Source organism: Phalacrocorax aristotelis, chromosome 5, assembly GCF_949628215.1.
Source record: "Phalacrocorax aristotelis chromosome 5, bGulAri2.1, whole genome shotgun sequence".
In the NCBI taxonomy this organism is placed as follows: domain Eukaryota; kingdom Metazoa; phylum Chordata; class Aves; order Suliformes; family Phalacrocoracidae; genus Phalacrocorax; species Phalacrocorax aristotelis.
In genome coordinates, this window is record NC_134280.1 from 19,987,782 (window position 1) to 20,008,137 (window position 20,356).

The 20,356-nt window shown below is 37.0% G+C and overlaps 1 protein-coding gene across 1 annotated transcript in view; it reads right to left on the reverse strand.

Annotated features, from left to right (window-relative positions):
* Nucleotides 1–214: 214 nt before the first annotated feature.
* KCNH7 (potassium voltage-gated channel subfamily H member 7) overlaps nucleotides 215–20,356 on the reverse strand; it is a 238,760-nt gene continuing 218,618 nt past the window's right edge. Inside the window, exons 13-16 of the mRNA XM_075093317.1 lie at nucleotides 11,182–11,445; nucleotides 6,210–6,378; nucleotides 2,681–2,873; nucleotides 215–1,309 (exon numbers count right to left, since the gene is read on the reverse strand). Of these exons, the coding sequence (XP_074949418.1) occupies nucleotides 1,043–1,309; nucleotides 2,681–2,873; nucleotides 6,210–6,378; nucleotides 11,182–11,445 (893 nt within the window). The 3' untranslated portion in view covers nucleotides 215–1,042. The remainder of the gene's footprint in view (nucleotides 1,310–2,680; nucleotides 2,874–6,209; nucleotides 6,379–11,181; nucleotides 11,446–20,356) is intronic.

Below are 20,356 nucleotides of genomic sequence, written 5' to 3' on the forward strand. Positions count from 1 at the left end.
CATGCACATATACAGGAATGTGTGCGTGGTGTATGTCTGTGTCCACATACATATATACCCTATCTAGGATCATTGTAGAGGGGCCAGTCAGTAAAAACAGATAACTGCAAATGACCACCCTAATTTTATAAAACAAAAATGCGTGTATTTTAATTAAACAGATTATTCATTTGTATTGAGCAAAAAAGGAACAGAGTCTTCTGCATTATATAGAAATTAGATTTATTGCATTTGATTATGTTTGTGTGACAGATAAAGAGTACCTGCCTGCTCATGACAGCTAACTTCTATGACGCGATTATTTTTTTAAAAAAGAAAAGTATGGGAAACAAATTATTCAATTAACGCAGTTTTGTGGATGCGACCTGTGGTGATACTTTCCAGGATGTGGCAGAGTTGTTCTGTCTCTTAAAATACTGCCCTACTTCAACTGGTTTGGAAGGAGGCTGGTTTCTCTGTCCTAATTGTTTCAAGCCCAGACAACTTGGTTACCTTATTATTTCTCTAGTTTTAGAATCATTGTGATTTAGTGTAAAAAGCTCACTACAGGAAAGAGGAATCAATTTTCAAAAGTGAGCTAGAAGATTTTGCTTGAATTTTAGCTTGGTCAGGTAGGAGGTTTTTCTATGTGAATTATTGTTATTGGTCTCCTATGTGCCCTGAAGACATGTCCACAATAAAATACTATTTCCATGACAGCAGTAAATGGTAATCTCCATGCAACTTAAACTGTAATTTCAGAACATGCATGTTATTTAAAAAAAAAAAAATAAAAATATAAGGTGCCTTGAGAATGCTGGCAGTTTTACATTTGGAACATACAGTTAGTGTGTGTATATATATATATTTACATCAGAACTGCCCAACTTTACCTTACAAGCTTCAGATTTAGGAAAATATACAGTACTTTTGCATATAATGGTATATTCCTTGTAGCCCCTGAGTCAAGTATAGAGGATTTAAATTAAAAAAAAAAAAAAAAAAAGGAAAAACAGCCATTAAAAGCACTTACATTTTTATGTTTTATAATAGTATAAAAGTATTATTTCCCAGGAAGACCAGGATCAGAAACATGCCTATGAAGACTCAAGATTCCTACAGTGCTTAGTGAAGATTCTGGCAAGGAAGGGTGCCTAATTGGCTGGAGATAAGTTTTACAATGCTGTGGGGGACACTCTACAGACTGGTCACGTTCTTGATCTAAAAAAGAAGCCACGTTGTCTTCTGAGGCTGTGTTAAGATGCACTCCACTTGAGAGGGATTCTTTGGATTTAAGTTTTGATTTTTCAAGGTCTAGAAATTCAGGACACTGGAAAGGAGAAGAAGAAACAAGATGGTAATAATTAAATTAGTCTCTTCCAGGCTCTTGTTCTGCTCAAAATTAGCACATTCAGATGGTTGCTGGAAAACCATGCTTGAAAATTAAAGAGTGTACTGAAATATTTTTACATGGCACTGCATTTGATTTAATGTAATTGAATGCAATTCTGTTGATTAATTGTAGAAGCCTGGATATCTTGTCCCCTCCTCAGACTTGCATATATGACATCAAGATACACATATGAACAGCCCTTTCTCAAGGACTGAATATTCTCGAGACCCGATCTAAGAGTATGGTTTTCAACATTCTCGAATTTGCAGTTTTGATTCAGAATGTAACTCTGGAATCATGTGATTCTGAACATCATAACCATTTGGATTCCAGTCTCAGTACTCAGTTCTCCTTCACTTTTAAACTCGGAATTTGTGTGAAGTGTGCAGTGCACCTGCTGATGTTTGTGGAGGGTGGCCATATTGCTGTTCAGACAGAGATATATATGTACGTTTTTTGCACTGGGTTTACACTTCTGAAAACTACTGCTGCCCATTTGCTGCCCTGGTTATCTTTGTGCATGCAAACTGATGCCTTCTTGATGTGTTGCACTTGCTGTGCCCATATGTGTTCCAGCATACGCGTGAAGAATCTGACACAGCCAAGCACCCTGCATCATATGCTACATGACTGATTTGGGATTCCTAGGCATGCAGCAGCCTGTTTGGAAATAATACGCCACATCACTGCCCAAGCTGCTAAACTCCAGAAGTTCCAAACAAATTTGGAAAATGATCAAATTTTGCCTGAGCGGAACTGGGGTGGATAATATGTATTGGGAAATGCAGGTATGCCACAGCTCTATACGTTCATATTGCCAGCAGTAGCAAGGGACTGGACATAAGAATGGTTTTAGCCCCTCCCACTTCCGTAAGTGTATAACAACCATGCTGCATCAGCTGGACTTGTCTGGCCTGTACTTTGAGGAAAACATAGTCATGGTGCTTCTCAGGACTTCATGAATGGGATCTATGGCAGATGCACCCATGCAGGCAGGTCTGATACTAGGAAAGTGTTTGTGGTTTACCACCATGTTTAGTATTTGCCATTTCTGCTAACTTTTGTCAAAAGCATGATAATTAATTAAATCAGTCTGATTACAAGATCATTGTATGGATCTCTACAATCCTCACAGAAAATGTGGCCTCTGAAGCTGTGGTATCTAAGTCCACTGTGGAGGTGCTAGGTCAAAAAATAATTTCATTTTCCTTAAACTAGTGAACAAGCACCTAGATTGGTATGCATTTCTTCCATCATAAGCTAAGAAGTCGAGCAAACCTCTTTTGATCTTATTGGACGTGTACATACCTGAGATGAAGGACTGAAACTTCTGTCTGTTTTAATGGATGCTGCAGGCTGAAGCTTTTGTATCACCCGGATTGTTGGCTGTTGATACTCTGCACCTGCCGTCACCATGCTATAGGCAGGTGGAATGAGCACTGACTGCCTTTGCAGAAGCTGCAGGATGGTTTGGATATCAGCAGTCATTTGGGATTCGAGCCTAGAGAAGTAACAAAAATCAGTTAACTCATGGTCAGGAACAGGTATATTTTAACATACTGATTACAGATGCATTCAAGAGGGACCTGCAGCATATTAATAAAGGAAACTATTGCTTGTTGTGACATGACCATGTCTTAAATAGGAAAGAACAGAAGAGGGAGTACTGAGCCCTTCCAAAGCTTGCTGGCTCTCATTTTCCTTTGCAAAACGTATCTGCATGCTTGTCTCTCTATCGTTCGGCTACATTAAGAATTATTTCATTACTGTCCCTGATGTTTGCACAAAAAGTAACATGGGGAACCAGGTCTTTGGTTGAAATTAACTGGAATAAATGTACTGCCTTCATTGTAACTAAATTGATTTGTACTGACTGAGGATGGGACACTATTTCTGATGCATGTGACAATTAATTCTGACATTCCCAATGCTAATACAATGCACTGAAATAAGCAGAGAACAACATTTATGTTTTTCCATAGTTAGAAAATGGAAGATGCTTTCAAGATCATTAAAAAACCAACAGCCTAAGTCTCCTTACTGTGAAAATTTATTCAGCACTCAGAATTAATATTAACATTACTAATGTTCAAATTCAGTATATTTTTTTCTTTTTTTGCCCTTTTTCATGAATTTGTAAATCACTTCCGAAACACTTGAGCTGCTTACGCTGTTCATACTTAAAATTCCATAGCACTGAAGTGATTTTTAAATGGTCTTGCCAAGATCCATGACAAACTCAGCAATAGGAAATGCCTATGGTGCCTCCCCAGCTGATGGAAGGCTACAAAACATGCTATGACAGACTGTAATACAGATATACAGCCTTCTGTATATTGCAACTCATCTTCTGACAGAGTAAACAAATCTTTGTCAGCGGCCTTTAATGTTGTGAATGTTACTACTTGGGCTCCCTACAGCAGCAGAATTGATCTTGTGCTGTCAGATTTTTGCTTTCACCAGGTGCTTCACTGTTTGATATTATTTTTTATCATGTTGGAGTTGTTCATTTCTTGTGTCATTTATTTATAAAAGCATCTATGAAATCAATCCAAAATGTTTGCCCAAAGGATTTTTAGGATACTGTTTCTTCCTTTATCAGGAGAAGTTGGTTTTGTGGCATCAGCTTTCATAAAGAAAGGCCCAAACCCGGAGGTTACAGTCAATCATGCTCTACTCGCCCTCTTGTTCAGCTCCCCTGGGTTCTTTTCTACTTGTGCTGATCTCACACAAGCATGGTGCTGATGCCACAGGGCAAAATAGTGCATCATTGTCAGCATGCCACCATCCAGAGAGCTTCCATCTGCTAAACCTGGGCCGTAACATCTCAGTGAATAAATGGGATTCAGCATCGGAGGACTTGCATCAACAATTGTCTTTGGCTTTGAATTAACTCTAAAATTGCTCCCTTCTTACTTTGTTAGCACTTGATGGGAGTTTCCCGGTACTTCAAATCAAAGAGTACCTCTGATAATCTTTATTCATCATCATGGCATATATAACTTCTCCCTCCTTTCTCCAAAATTTAAAACAAGTTCATGTCATGCCACCCAAGGGTGAACAAACAGGAGAACCTTAGATGCTTCGCCCACAGCCTCCATGAAATTCCACTTGCTTAAAGAGGAGAAACAGAGAGAGCTCTAGGGACATATTCCTTGTAAAATGGCTTTCCAGCCTTCTATATCCATTGAATAATTTGAGTGTTATGCGAAACCTCTAACTTGGCATGGAAAAGGTCAGAAAGAAGTGACCCTGATTTTTAGTCCAACAGGTCAGATATGACATAAGCAGCATAGAATATTGTCTTTTACATTCATAGACATTCATTTACATTCTTTTACATTTGGGCCCAGCAAGGCCCAAAATCCTGAAAGCATGAAAAGCTTTAAAAATATGAGAAGATTTAAAGAATAAAATGATTTAATAACATCCATAACAATTTAAACCTTGTTTTATCAGCAACAACGATATTTTCTCACTCAAAAAAAAAAAACAACTGAGAACTTGCATAAGAACTTGATAAAACTATGGGTAAATCTGACATACAGCTTCAGTTTCAAGAGGTTAAGATTTCAGGAGAAGAAAGATAACCAAAAGACTACACACTGTTGATGGGGAACATGCAGCTGTTTAGTTATGTGACATTTACGGTTACTTAGATTACTCAACTTTACTGCAATTAGAAATTACTGCAATTTAGGCTTACATGTTAAAAATGTCTTTTTAATGTACATTATGGTATTCAGAAATGAAAAATACTATGGTTTGATTGCCTTATGGTAGATGAAGGAAGGAATATGTAGTTAACCTGGCTTTCCACTGATTGCTAAAATATACAGCACAGAAAGCCAATGAAGAGCTAATAAAGTATAATTAGGGCTGAGTGCGTGTCATAGTATTTGTCATGGAAAAATATTGAAAGTAATAGAATTGCAGAGTGAAAATAATAAAAAAGCCACAAACCTGAGCACAGGGCAATTTAAAATTAAGTGAAATTACATGGTAAATTATAGTGTAGGATGGATCAAAATTCTGTAACCATATTTTTAAGATACTATAAGCTATGCTGCTTAGCTGCCAGCAAAGAGTAGTGTATCAGAGAGAAGGAAGAGACATTTTATTAAGCAAAGGTTATAACGGGGTCTGACAAAAAAAGCATCTGTTTTCTGTTGAAACAGGTATAAGTATTTTGCCTTTTCATGCTCCCATGCCTTACTTGTACAGACAGTTGCAAAATAAGTTAATGCATCAAAAAGGGGATTTGTCTTTTTCAAACAAGTCAGCTGTTTTATTTTGGGTGTCCAGGAAAGAAGTAGTACTTCAGATATTGAAGGTACTGAAAATTGTCATTTTGTGGACATGTAAATATCTAGTAATCACCATTAAGGGAACAGCATTCTGCATGAGGTGGGATTTAAATTTAAGTTTAGGTGCATCACTACAGCTTCTTCATTAAAAAGCTGATCTCCTAAACAGTCAATCAAGGAGAAAGGCTTTTCTGCAAGGCAGTTCAGAGTAGCTAATGTGGGTACCTAGAGATAAGTGACATGAATATTCTGGCAATGAATTAAAAATTTTTTACCCAGCATTCCCAGAATATGTTTTTCCAAGAATCTGGAAGACTGAACTTAGGTGATATTTAGGCTCTTCAGAATACATACAGACAACAAAATGATATTCCCATCAGGCATATTTTTGTACTTTTGAGCTTCTGAACACCTGAATGCTTTTGGAAAGTTCCTGTGCAAATTCATTCCCCCTGCAGTGTCATTAAGATCAGTTCTATTGTGTACTCTTTCACACATATCATTTTTTTGGGTCATATCTCTGTTTTTACCTGTTGAGTTGTTCCTGAAGTAAATCTAATCGATTCTCCACTTCCCCATATATGAAATCACTTTCAGTTTCACAGATGCCCCATGTAACATGGGGTAATGCTGACTGAGTTGGTGAGTCCTGGTACTCTTCGATGTTCTCCTGCTCCCAGTCTTTTTTGTCAGTGATATCTGATGAAAAACGAACCATATAAATGTATAGTTTCATATATGTGCTGACACCCCTCAAGCATCCCACTTAACTAATGTTTCTCAAAATCTTGAAAGTCAAATTGGTATGCTGGCACACAGCCTGAACAACTCTCTTTGTTCCTTACTACTGTTTAAGGAAAGATAAAAGTGGTCACATCCAACAATTATAAAATTCTAACCTAAAAATAGCAATCTGCTAACATTTTGAAGCTGTAGATAAGCAAGCAGATTTGTCTAGTCAGCATCATCAGTCCTGCCACTGAATGGCCTTTATTTCTTTTGTTTTCTTTCTATTATTTTACCAACAAAGCCCCAGTTTTTTAACTTTTTTTTTTAGCTATTCATTGTTCACTGAAATTAGAAATATTTGTTCTAACCTGAGTGCATTAAATATTGTTCTTGAATGTCTTTGATTGTGTGTTTCAGAGACCTTGATAAAACCTCTTCTCTTGCTCTTGAATGTGCTATTGAAGTGTATTTACTGTTTAGCTTCTTGGTGTAAAAGGAGAACTTGCTGCATTGCATTTAAAGCACTGGGCATGCCTGACAGTGCATTGGAATGCCCCTTCTAGGTAAAGTTGCCAGACCTCAGCTAGCTGCCTTTCTTACCAATAATTGAAACACTGCTTGCCTTAACAAGGTTGGTGAAGTGTAATATGTTTTCTCTGAGACAGACACCATTTAATGCAGCTCATACTGCTTGCAAAGGGATACTGGTAATTATTTTCAAAAAGGAAATTAATTTTCATTGATGTAGCTTTTAGCATCACTAGTCCCCAGCCCAAACCTTACACTGCAGTGTAAAGTGGGTCTCAGAGGCTCTTACAGTACTGTGGGGTAAAAGGTGGCAGTTCATGTTGTCTATATAATTTTTGAATCCAAAAAGAATTAAATATTTACCATTGCTGGGTCAGTCAGAGATCACTTTAATATTAAATGAAGCTTCTCAGTAAATAATAAATCTTTTTTTTTTCTTTATTCCTGTTCGAACTACAGGTGAAATTTTGGCGTAAGATAGAGAAAAAAAATTTATTTCAAACTAAAAAAGGCCCGATTGCATAATTATGATCTTCAGAGTTTCAGAGCGCTTGCTGAATTTAGTTCCTCTTCTAATCCTTATGTGTTGTATGTACAATCTATAAAGTATGTGAAAATGTACACTTTATATGAGCCATTTATATTATTTATTTATCTCCTGCCCTTTGTAAAAAAAAATGATGATGAGTACTCCAGGCCCCACCCTGTACCTTCTGTGCCCAAATTCCATCTTGTCCCTCCCAGTTCTTGGATCTGTGATCAAACACTGCACCTCAGCACCCAAACAGAACTCAGGGGCACTCCTTCCTTTTGCTTGGATTTCTGGTTTGAGCTATTTCTCCTTTCTCTTTCAATTTGCTTAATTGTCACCTCTGTGCATTTATTAATTAGTTTATATTCCTGGCTCTTGGCTGTTTCCTCTGTTCACCAAGCTGGTGAAGGGTTACAAATCATTTATCATAGGATGTATTAGTTGCACATACCCTTATCTGATGTAGAATGAAGATCTTGCTGTGAGCTTTGTGACATATTTAGGATGAACAGCGCTCTTTCTCCATCTACTTCCCCCCCTACCCCCCGCCTCAAGCCTTTGTTACTTTAAGTGAATTTGTTATCACACAGACAGTCAAAAATTGCTCGGTACCACTCAGATTCTCCTCTGCTGTGATAAAAAAGGCTGTTAAAACTTTAACACCTGTTCAGTACAACTCCCATTAGGGTTGTATTTGTAATTATTTAACTACTTGAAAATACAGAATGTATTAAAAGTTCTTACTGCGCTCAGGCTGCTGCTTCAACATACAGCTGGACAAAATCCTTGACTGCTTATAAAGTGTCAGCCTCTGTTGTATGAGCAGTTGGATTTGGATCCCACATCCCCCAGTAGTCCCTGGATGGCTTGCTCAGAGCTTCTCCTAACACTTATCTTGGCACTGCATGCTGATAACACAGCACAGGTTACATTCATTTCACACTTGTGAAATTTTTCTGAACCACCATGGTAGCCAGAGCCATGTTTCAAAAAAAGGAGGAAAAAACCACAGTGTGGGTGACATGTGAGAGGTTTGTCCAAATGTTATTAGCTAATCCTTTTCAAACACATCTTTGAGCAGTGTTGCTCTAAGTAAAGAAATAGTAAATAAATAAATAAAAATCCTGTTCATATTCAGTATTTCAGGCAGATTTAGCCAGGAAGGGGAGCTCTCACTACGTGACTCTAAGTGGAGGAGCAGACATGCTTCTCATTTTTTTGTTAGAGAAAGGTGCTTACTGCATTGTCTGATCTTTGGTTAGCAGGTGGTAGAAGGTTTCCTGGAGCTGTAGAGAGTGTTTGAATTTCATGTGACATGACCTATAACTGATTTTATGCATGGAGCAGAAGGAAGGGGAAAGAGATTTCATCTTGGCTACGCAGAAACCTGTTCAGCTTCTCAACCACTTAAGCCAACAGAAGGAAAGAACAGTGTCAGAGAAGCATGTAATTTGATTTTAGCAGGCACACATGGCACAATTTGCAGTGTCCAAGGAAGTTGGAAAGCTCTCAGCAAAGTGAAGGGAGCAGACTATGAAAAATTCAGGGGCAAAATTTTAAACTATGGGTGTGGGTGCAATGGATGCTGTAAATCCAGTGGGTTTACTTTTAAGCAGTGAATTTCTGGAGTATAAACTGAAAATATAGCCCATACATTTCACGGCTTTTTAATGTCTGGTAGAAAACAAGTTGTTGGTTATTTTACACAATAAATCATTCAATAAAATAATGTATTTTTCAATGCCATGGATTATTACAGGGAGATCACAGCTGGTTTTTGTCCCAGAATATGTGTTGGTAGACTATTACAATGAACATTTGATTTGTGACAAAGCAAATGAATTGGCACTTAAATTATAAAATAAGTTCATACACTATAAGCAAGTTAATACACTAAAAGGTATGATATTGTACTATTCTAAGCAACTTTTCAGGTACTTCCGCATACACACATATCCCCCGAAAAGCCCAACAACAGTTACTTTATAACCAATTATGTTCTTCCAGGGCTTGAAGATTCCTAGACTGAGAACTGAATCAATAAATGTATAACTTGGTTCACTTGAACAATTCAAGAACCAATCTTATAGCCCAAATAATGACCAAATGAATTTCTGCAATATTAGGTCTTCTCAAAAGAGCCATATGTTTTAATGTTATGAGTTGCATTTCAGGATTATGAGAGAGAAGTTTATGCAGTTTCTGCCCACATTATCCAATATGTTATTAATAGGCTTTCCATTCATCAACAGTAATGACCAAAGCTTAAAACAAAACTAAAGATAATTAAGTAGGTATCAGTCACAGCGGTAATGAATTGTGCTAGCTTCATACCAGTGCATTTGTATTCAAGAATTATATATGGATTATAAACATACAAGCAGAGTTCAAAATTTCATTATGTTCATAACTACTTTTATGGTAAGTTATAACTATTCTCTAATTAATAGCAGGAATAAGAATGCAGTTTAAAATCAAGTCAATCAAAGCTGATCCTATTTTATTGATCTTGAAGTTTTTATGAAAGTTGCAAGAAGGGTAATGAGCTTTCACACACATTACCAGAAGTGCGAGATTACAAAGTGGAAAAAAGAATGTGGTCTTAATCAAAATATGTAACCTTTAGACATGCTAAATATAGCTCAGATAAAATCTGTGATAGGTTGCCTTGGAAAACGTTGCTATAGCTGCAAGGATACATTTCTGGCTATTGGTATGGGAAAGGTAAGCTTTCAAATTGCAGTATGCATGCAACAAGTTTATGTGGTGTAGATTTATATAGCCCTCAACTGAGGAGATCAGACTTCACATATTCATACCTTTGAAGTCTAAAAGATACATTGTTTGGCCTGATTGATCATTAGGATTGTTTAAAATTATAGCCTAGAAGCCTAAGGTTTATTGAATGATGGATAAATTGCCTCAAAGGAAACAAACTGCTGGGGAAAACAGCATTAAACAGTAAATACGTAATACTTCCTTTCAGGCTGAAACAATTACAAATGACCTTTCAGCAATATTTAAATTGTATATTAATCTTGGGCTTTTCATTAATTTCACTTCACATCACTGAGAAAATTAATATTTTAGTGTATTAGATGTAATTTTAATTATGTGGTTTAACTCTATGTAAAATTAACTGAGATTGCTTAATAGCTTTTGACCATTTGTCATATACAAGAGGCCAAATCTTTGTTCTTGTGTTTTACGTAAGTCAGGATTTGGTCTGTGTGATGTCATGGCACTCCTTTTAACCAACATGTGCAGCAAAATGGGGTAGCATTCAAGGTTTTATGAATTTTTGTCACTTAATCTTAGTTGTGCCTTGTCAATACCGAGAACGAAACTAATTACCTGAAAACATTTTCTTTTGTGTGTTTGTGCGTATGCAACCATCACTAGGTTGGTTTATCTAGCTCTCATTATTTAGGATTTTTTACTGTCACCCAACCCTGGCATATCAAACACCCTTTGAGGGATTCTTTACTGCTTTGAGTGCAGTTTTCATCTGTGGGCACTCAATGAAGTCCAGTACCAGCTGACAGTTTTAAAGGGTTCATTATCTAAAATACTTTTTCTTGTTAACCTTTCAGGAAACACAGAAGTAAGTATTATGTAAAGAATCAATAGAACCATTCAGAAACTTATTTTTGATAGTTAGACTAAAAAAAGATGGCTACTCAAACTTTACAAATTAACATCAGCTAGATTACCTTGGCAAGAATTGCTTCTTTTGTCAATAAGAATTTCTTCTGTGGCATGCACCATTTCTTCAAAGTCCGCCTCTGTGTTTTTCTCTGTAACAGGTGGGTAATCAGCTATGCCAGAGAACAGGGGCTTTTGCTCTTCTTCAATGGAGGACACAAAAGATGATGACCCACTTTTTTTCTCCTCTAAGTGTTTCTTAATAGATTGATAGTATCTGGTGGTGTCCCCTGAGGGTTCAGGATCACTCTGGTCATTCTCTTTGAAATAATCTGTTAAACAAAAATAATTGTGTACAGTAATATGCAGTTTATGAAATTGTGTTGTGGTTTAGTCTCGTCTGAGGATGGAGATGATTATTAGATCAGTTAGGAAGTACACTGTCTATTAGGATAAATTACTTTAAAGCATGTTTTGATTCCTGTATCAAAGGAGGTTTATATTTCTTTTGAAGTCCTAGGAGACAATTGTATGTATGCAGTAAGGATTCATAGTCCCTAAACCATAAGTCATTATGCAAAAAATTGCTTATAACAAAACAGCAAAGGCTTTATCCAACACAGCCCTCCAATCTTTTTTGTGGTGAGGATGAGATTTGAGAAAGCCTTATATTCCAAAGTTTTAAAAATTAATTTATTATTTCATTCCCTCTTCCAGTTTCTCACATTCCTGGGCATTTCTCACAATCTTGACATGCTAACAGTCATAGATGTCAGGCTCTGTAACAGAACTACCCATTTAAATTATGCCCACATAAGAGAATCTTTGCTGATTATGCTTTTCCCAGAAAAGGCAAACGTATTAATCAGCCACTCAACCGCAAAATGGCTGGGCCCACCTAAATAGCATATTTCTCCATGCTCGTTACTGTCAAACCTGTATTTAGGACTGATATGGTAGAGAGAAACCCTATTGGCAGAAAAAGAAGGGAGTTCCTTGGCTGTCTTTGTGGGATCGTCTCAAAAGAACTTTCCAAAGTAGCCCAAATTCCTTAGCCTTTAGAATTAATTGCAATTCTCTGAACATCCAGTCTTTTGAATAAGAAAAGTACACAACATGCTATGGTATATATGGTTGCAGAATACCAATCAAGTAGAGAATGAATCTTTCATCAATCATGTTAAAGGTCTATAGTGAGGAACAGCAGATTTGGCCCTCTTAAGAAGTGGCAAATAAAACTAGATTTAAAGCAAATGCCTTTAAAAACACATTGTAAAAGTTAAATAGCATTTAAGCCCAAGAATGATAATTTATGAATATAGAGAACTTCTGATCTCCTTTCAGCATAAACTTGAAGCTAATTTCCAATTCAGTATCTGGTCTTACCTATTTTTAACTGAAATGTCAAGATAATTCCAGTTCTGCAATTTATTTAAAACACATTTTAGCAGGGTAGTCTCAACAACATATAAATACTGTAACTAGTTTGCATTAACTTCCTGGGGAGACAGCATGATTTCCCATCTGCTTTGTGCTAATTACTAATCAACATAGCTCTGGAATGTCTTTAGTCTTTACAGCCTACAGCAGTGGTTAGTACAACAGTCAGTATGTTCCCTAGGTTTCTTCTCTGTTTTCTGGTCACTATAAGGAAACAAAACTGTGGTCTCATCAAATCCTCTTCATCTGCACACAAAGAGAATGCAATATCTGTACCGAGCACTCTGCAGGAGCCCAGACACCTGCAAACAGTGAGGGCAGGTAATGGTGAACTAATTAAAACCAGCGCTAAAGCAGGCCTACTGTGATGTACCCTCTAGAGTCTCCAAGGGCAAATAACACAACCCTGGACTGAAGTGACTTTATTTGGCTTCTGCTAAGCAGGACTACTAGCTATAAGTGATACTAGTGATACTCTGATACTGTGAAGGCATCAACATAAATGCAAATAGATTAGCAGTGTAAAGCTCTTGGGAGATGCTCAGACTGGAGAGTTAAGTACTGTGTTCTCTGCAATCCCATCTCCAAAATAGTACAAAAACAAAAGAAAGCTTAATAAGAAATTTCTAATGCAGATGTCTCCCGTGGCTTTTCTTGGGGGAATATATGGTGAAATACATACAGTTATGCTACAGTAAATTGTCTTAATTACTTACTGCTTGACTGACTTCAACCTGTGAAAAAGGCCTTCTAATGAAAGCTTGAAATTGCCATTTTTAGGGGATTTTTTATGTTCAGGGTTTTTTTTGCACTAACGGTAGCTGTAATGAGCACCCTGTGGAATACAAGTCAATCAGTGGACTAATTTTAAGAGGAGGTCATTGAGACTAATGAAAAAAATTGTATAGCAGCTGAAGTATAGCAGACTGTCTTATCTGTGATATTCATAGAATACTAAAATATCTAGAAATATGAATCCAGATTCTGCTAACAATTACACTGCTGTAAAACCAGGGTAATTCAATCTATATGCCTCTGTATCTATATCAGAAAACCAGAACATATTCTTTTCCAAATGCTGACCAGGTATAATGAACTCACTGGCATTAGAAAAAAGTGGAGATCTGTTGAATGTAGGGTCCTTCCTGTTGAAATCAGGGAAGACTTGTTCATCAGCTGATCTATTTCAAAATATGCATCTTTGGCTTTACTGCTGTTGCTTTATCTGCTAGCCATCTGGCTACATTCAGAGAGTCAAAAGCTGTTTTACTTTTAAAAAACTCTTATTTAATGCTAGAGATTCTTCTGTCTGGAGAATAATCCTGTGATACTCTGCACCTAGAGTTGGAATTAAAATGGAAACTGAATTTTTCATTTGGCTCATCAGGACCTGATGATGGTGCAGGCTCTGTACCTCAGCTCAACAGCTCAACAGTATCTCTGTAGCTCAGTGGAAGTACGCTACAAATAATAGCTAGGTAGGGCTTTATTCAGAGTGTGAATTTCTCCAATTTCTCCTTCCTTTTGTAATGAAATCCAGTCATTGGTTTGGAATGAATTTTCCAGAGAGAAGAGTTTTCTATCTGTATATGTGTATAGATGGATAAGTTCACTTTCTATCACAGACTTGAGGTTCCAAAAAGTTTCTCTTTTCCTTTCTCTTCTGTTTCCAAAATAAATGCAACCATTACCCCCTGCCCCCCGCCAGCCTAGTGCTTTCTCCTTCCTTTTCTAGTAAGACAAGTTTCACACTCTGATTCTGATTGCTAGAAACTACATTTTGCTGAAGATTGTTGTTTTGTAACTTCCTGCTTTTCCAAACATGTACATACATCTTTTATGTTCTTTATGGGACTCGCTTTAGCCTGTTATGTGTTTTGGGTGTCTGCCAAGTTTACAGGCAATGTCCTCTGACATTTGCTGTCTGGAAATTCCAAAATCTTTGTAGTAATTATTAGAAGGTTTGTGTCTGGCTTTTTGAACTTTCACTGGCAAAGGAAGGGAAGAAATGGGGCTGTCATGAGGGCGATGAAATATAGCTATGGCATAGACTCACAGAAATACTCGCATAAAATCCAGCTTGGTAAGGTAGGTACCAGAGATCAAACAAGTTTCTTTTGTGCACCATGGTCAGCCTGTAGTATTGAAGTTTTGCATTATTCAGACACTGGCAGTCTGCATGATCTAGACATATCTTCTCTTAACATATTAATCTGCTGCAAACAATATTGGTGAAAGTGTCAGTAATATATTACATGTGGAGCAGCATTGTTTAATATTACTGTAATTTCATTAAGTGGAATTTCTCATACTTAATCAGGCTAGCTATGTAGCCTAGTGTTTCAGAAGGTGGCAATTTTTTACTCCCTTTTTCAGCCATCCAATAGAAAGTCCCATAATATGCCTAGACAAATTCAATTTTGTGCAGAAAATGAGGTGAATGACTTCCTCACCCCCACAGAAAGTGATTTATATCCCAAACCATAAACCATATAATCCTTATTGTTAATATCTGCATAACTATAAATCTGTTCAGCAGACATGCCATCTTCCCTTTCCTACCATATTATTTTATGCTACACCAAGTATGTCCCTTGCTAAGGAGAAATGCACACTGTGGCTTGGAAGGAGGGATAGTTGATTGCTCAAAAGGTCTGCAGATCATCAGACTCCCAGAAAGTATTTTGGTTTAACTGTTATTAGCTCTTTCTTATGTGATATTCACAAATACTCCTGTGGTGGTCAGTCTGTCTTTCCTACACATGAACAAAATATTTGCTAGTCATCATGACTATTTGTTATCTGTTCTTTAACTTTAAAATGTCAGTTACCTTGCCAAAATGCAGAAAAATGCCTTATGTTCCCATCCCCCATGCACCATGGGCAGCAAATATTTGGAATGAAAAGTCAGTGACCAAGAATCTCAGATAGTGTGTTAAATACAGTGCCACAAACAGGGTTGAAAAGTGCAAAATCTCCAAGATGTTAAAAAATTACAAGCTATTGATGCATAATTTGAACACTGATGTTCAAACCATGCCTATGTTTTCCACCATATAGATGGGGAGTAGCATAAAATCAGACAGGAAAAATGGTAATCCTAATTCCTGCAATCACTGATTTTTACTTAGTGGTGTAAGAACAATATATTTGGTACATAATATTTATGTAGTATCAAAAATTACTGGTACTGTGGAGCAGGAACAATATATAATGAGGAGTCTACTCAAGTGGTATGCAGGCTAAACTACTCTATATAATGCCAGTCAGGGACTTCAGGATTATTAAACTGCTAATTAAAATGGTCCTAATTCTTTTTCCTTGCTGTTTACTTCATACTTAGTTGAATGGGACTGGTATGGAGTGCATTGCTAAATATAACTGGGTGCCTTCTGATGGACTGGGAAATGGAAGAATATCCAAATGGAGGAAGCTGACTGCTTGTGAACATGAACATGAAAAGCAACCCAGTGTTTGATCATTTGGTAGATAACTTTCTATGGTGAAGATATACCTTTTTGCCATATTTTTCATAAACCTAAGTATAAAAGAAAGAAGTTAAAGTAATTTGCATTCCTTTAAGCTGTATTATTATAACAATGAAATCCACAGGCAAGATGTCTGACACTTTTGTTCTTGTTGCTATCTTTTCTTTGACTTGGGTCTTTCAGTTGGGTCTCTTAGCTCAATCTGTGATTAATATTATACTTGGAAATTACATTTGTACAGGACCTTCCAATGACAGACCTCAGAATGGATTTTTAGTTCACAAGTTCTGCTAACTCTTTATTGCTTAATTTTAGTGAACTTAAAATCTTCAGAGAGAGAACGGTACTGATTTGCAAACAGTCTTACAGGAAACAGTATGAAGAACTGTAGTGGATTTATTTTCCAATGGGAGAAGGATGTGATCCCCACAATCTTTACAAATGCATGACAAGCAATAGATTCTGTATGCAACATTTGAAATGAGAGCTACTCCACCTTTGCTACCAGAAAATTTGTCTGAAAACTGATTTTGACCTTGTGTATAGAGATATTTAACCTTTCTCAAACATCAGAAGGTACTATAACTTACCATGAATTCACTTAAACAAACCTAAGACATTTATAAATCTTGAATTTTAGTGCTTGAGCTCTTGTCTCTCAGAATCAACTTGGCCTATGCTCAGCCTCAGAGTCCTGTTGCTGCATATCGTGACATCTGGATGTTTGTCAAAACCACCTCAAGTCATGTCCTGACAAGGAACATGTTCCAGGAAAGGTCATCTGAAAGTCCATTCCAGAAAGTGAACAACTTGAACAAAGCACTCTACCATTTTTCAGCTGAAGAGAAATTTGTCCATTGTCAGGACAGTCTTCTATTGCCATCATGATCATCTCAGGTCATGAGTGGTGATCAGGGAAACTGAGAAGTGCTGCCTTCATAAACATTTTTGAGTGCCTGCTGAAAGCATAGCTTGCTCCAACATCTGCACATTACCAACACATCCCTAAGGACAAAATAGTACAGAAAAAAGCAAAAACTTTTAAGGAAAGTTTAATCATAAAGTCCTTATAACTTGAGGTGATAAGAAAGCGTAAATTAGTATCTCTAGAGGTTTTTCTTGCTCCTTGGTGAAACATCATTGATAACTATAGCGCTGTTCAAGTTAACAGAATGTCTAATTATTAGTACTAGAAGAATTACCTACTTTTTGGATGGGTTTTAATGCATGAAAACTGTATGGAAATTCACAGATTTATTGTGAATGAAAAAAGAAAAGTGGTTTGAAAGCTGTGCAAAATGTCTATTGGATAGCCTGAGAAGTTCAGATCTAAATATTTTCCAAATGATCTCAGCTGAAAAAATGGAAATTGGTGTGGTCAGGAGGAGAAGTAGTTGGTCCTAAAGCTCTGAAAACAAACTGTACTGTTAAAATCTACAGTTCACTTTGTATAGCAAGGGTCTCTGAACAGGAAAACTATTTATATGTCACATATAGTAATAATGCTTAGTACAGTGAGAAAATTAACATAAAGGCTGCCTTTCACATACACTTTATTTGCTTTTGTTAATCTAAATAATCACATAGTATTCTGTTGGTTAATTGCACTAGAATTCACTTTTGAAAGTGGAAGGTTACATTTGCAGCTTTTTAGTTATAATTAGAAGTAGTAAAGCACACAGTGCCTACCCAGCGATAAAGAGATTTCTTCACATTAGAGGACCACAGGATTACAAATTTTAGAAATAAAATAAAGCAATGTAATGAAACCTGAAGTCATCACATATTCATTAAAAATTTAATTTAGCAACAGTTACAGATTTTTATAAGATGAGGACTGGCTACATAACTACGATTTTTCCTTCTGTGAACATTATATATAGTTATGCCCTTCTACACTGGAATATCCAACAGAACTTAGGTGAAACAAGTGAAAATAGAGTCTTTCCGTCAGAGATTTTTTGGCTTAGAAATAATATTTTGAAACAGTTACAGTTATATCAAAGCTTGGCCATTGTCAGAACATGGCAGAGACAAGAATTACACCTTTACCCATGCATTTCCTGAGACATTTCTTAAGCTGGTAAAAAAAATTTATCTAAAGTTCCACCAGGCAGATGGGTTTGTCTATCCCTAAGTCCTTGTTCAGCACCTTGGTACAGTAGGCGCCTGTAGACCTGCCAGACCTCAAAACTTGAAACAATGCCAAAGACTTACAATGGCTCCTGAAACCTGGGGTGAGGAAATCCTTATGTTCTTCAGCACATTTGTTTTCCTCCTTCCTCACTTCTACTCATTCTGTTTCCTTTCAAGTTTTCCACCTATCTTAAGGATCCCCTACTTACAAAATGTACTGTCAGATATGTGTGTGGTATTTGGTTAACACCAAGGAAAAATGATGTCTGCCTAGAAACTGATGCAGGAAGATTCCTATTCCTAGGAAAAGTAGGTTACTGGTGGCATTTTAGGAAAGTAAAAACATTTTCTCCTCTCAGTAGTAAAAAGTTTAAAGTTCTTATTTTTCTGTGACTGTTTTTAATGATAGGAGATTCTTTTAATTCCAATTTCATTCATAATTTGGGAACTCCTAAGTCTTCACTGGGGAATCTAAAGACATAAACTACTGAAATTTCATCATTGTAGCAGGTCCTGGCAATTTTGCTGAAAGCTTCCAGTAGGTTGAATAGTGATAGTGGAGGAAATGAACTGTACTGGAGAGAGCTGTTTGAATTACTGTTCTGTCTCAGTGCTGCCTGTGAGAGTTTGGTAAGTTAATGTGTCCTTTGGTGTGTTTCCTTTCTGAGCTATGAAGGTTTGGATGATTCTGGAAATAGGGAACAGCAGAAGATACTGAAACCTTCCCCCACCATCCTGGACTAAAGACTGGGTAACTTTTCGGTAAAGATCCATGTTTCTTTTTTTAAATGGACTAAGAAAGGAGCTTGTTTTGAATAACTGAATTTAAGACACATTTAAAAAACCAAGAATTTCAAAGCTGAATTGCAATCCTTCATTTATTCCTTTGTGCTATTTTTAGTAAAATGAGATAAGTTAGGGACGGAGTGACAGCCTTTTCTCTGAATTTTCTTTGCTCTGTCTGGCTTTGTGTTAACTTCAATGCTAATCAGATAATAATGGAAGGACAATACCTGATTTATACTTCAGGAAATAATACTATACTTAAAACATCAGAAACAAAGAATTATAAACATGAACCTTAGAAGGGATTATAAACATGCATCCTCAGAAGGGATTCAGGGCAAAGGCCAAAATAGCTCTCCTATCAAGTTTAGAATTCTCTTTTCTTTTACGAGGAATTCAGCTTCCATTGTAGTACTATTATTACTTTTTTTTTTCCAAAGGATGGCTTTGGGTATGTGTGACTGCGTACAACATTTCGATCAGATTTGGCCTCTGGAAACAGCCTTTCTGGGAGCAACTCCTGGAAACATGAGTCTTCTGTGGAAGATCCCTGAGGTGGCTCTTAGGCACTGTGGTAACAGCAATAACAATAACAGTAATAGGAGCAGATGGAAAAGTGTAGCAATAGGCTCTCTGATGACCATATAGTTTTTGTTAGGGGTTTCATGCTGAAGGTAGGATTTCAGGGACATGAGGTCTTGTTTCAAGCTGTATGCTGCCAGCCAAAATATTAATTGTTTCCTGGTCATTTAACCACCTGACACTCTGGCTGAATATTAGAAACTCTTTTCTAATTAAGCCCAAGCAAACTTCATTAGCAGCTCAACACAGTTAAGTCAGAGCGTCAATTTTTGTCCAGATACTTACCCTACTTTCCTGCTGGGGACATACTACAGTGCTCGGATGAGTCCCCCATTTATAAAGTAAGCATTTAAATAAATAAGCTGGGGGAAGGAGGCAAGAATGGGAGAGAGCAGGGGCAGGGGGTGTTTCTCCATTCTCTTGGTACTGCTTCACTTCATACTTTGAGGCAGGAGAATCAGTTCCTGAAAGATTTCTTTGTCTTCTGTATTGCCAGCCATGGCCTCTGGATACCTTGTGTAATAAAGCCATGTTAATATGGTTTGGCTTCTTAGCCTGAATAGTACCTACAAGCACTGCACACTTAAGGTAGCTATGCTAATCAAGATTCAATTAGAAGTTTTTTTAGCTCTGGCTTCTGTGCTGTGAGAATAGATCTGTAGATACTTTTGGAAAAGTCTGGTCAAGAAGCATAACTCGTCAAATTAAAATTTGCTCTGGAGCCCCCAACACAGTAAGGACATAGACCTGTTGGAGCAGGTCCAGAGGAGGGCCACAAAAATGCTCCCAGGCCTGGAGCACCTCTTCTACG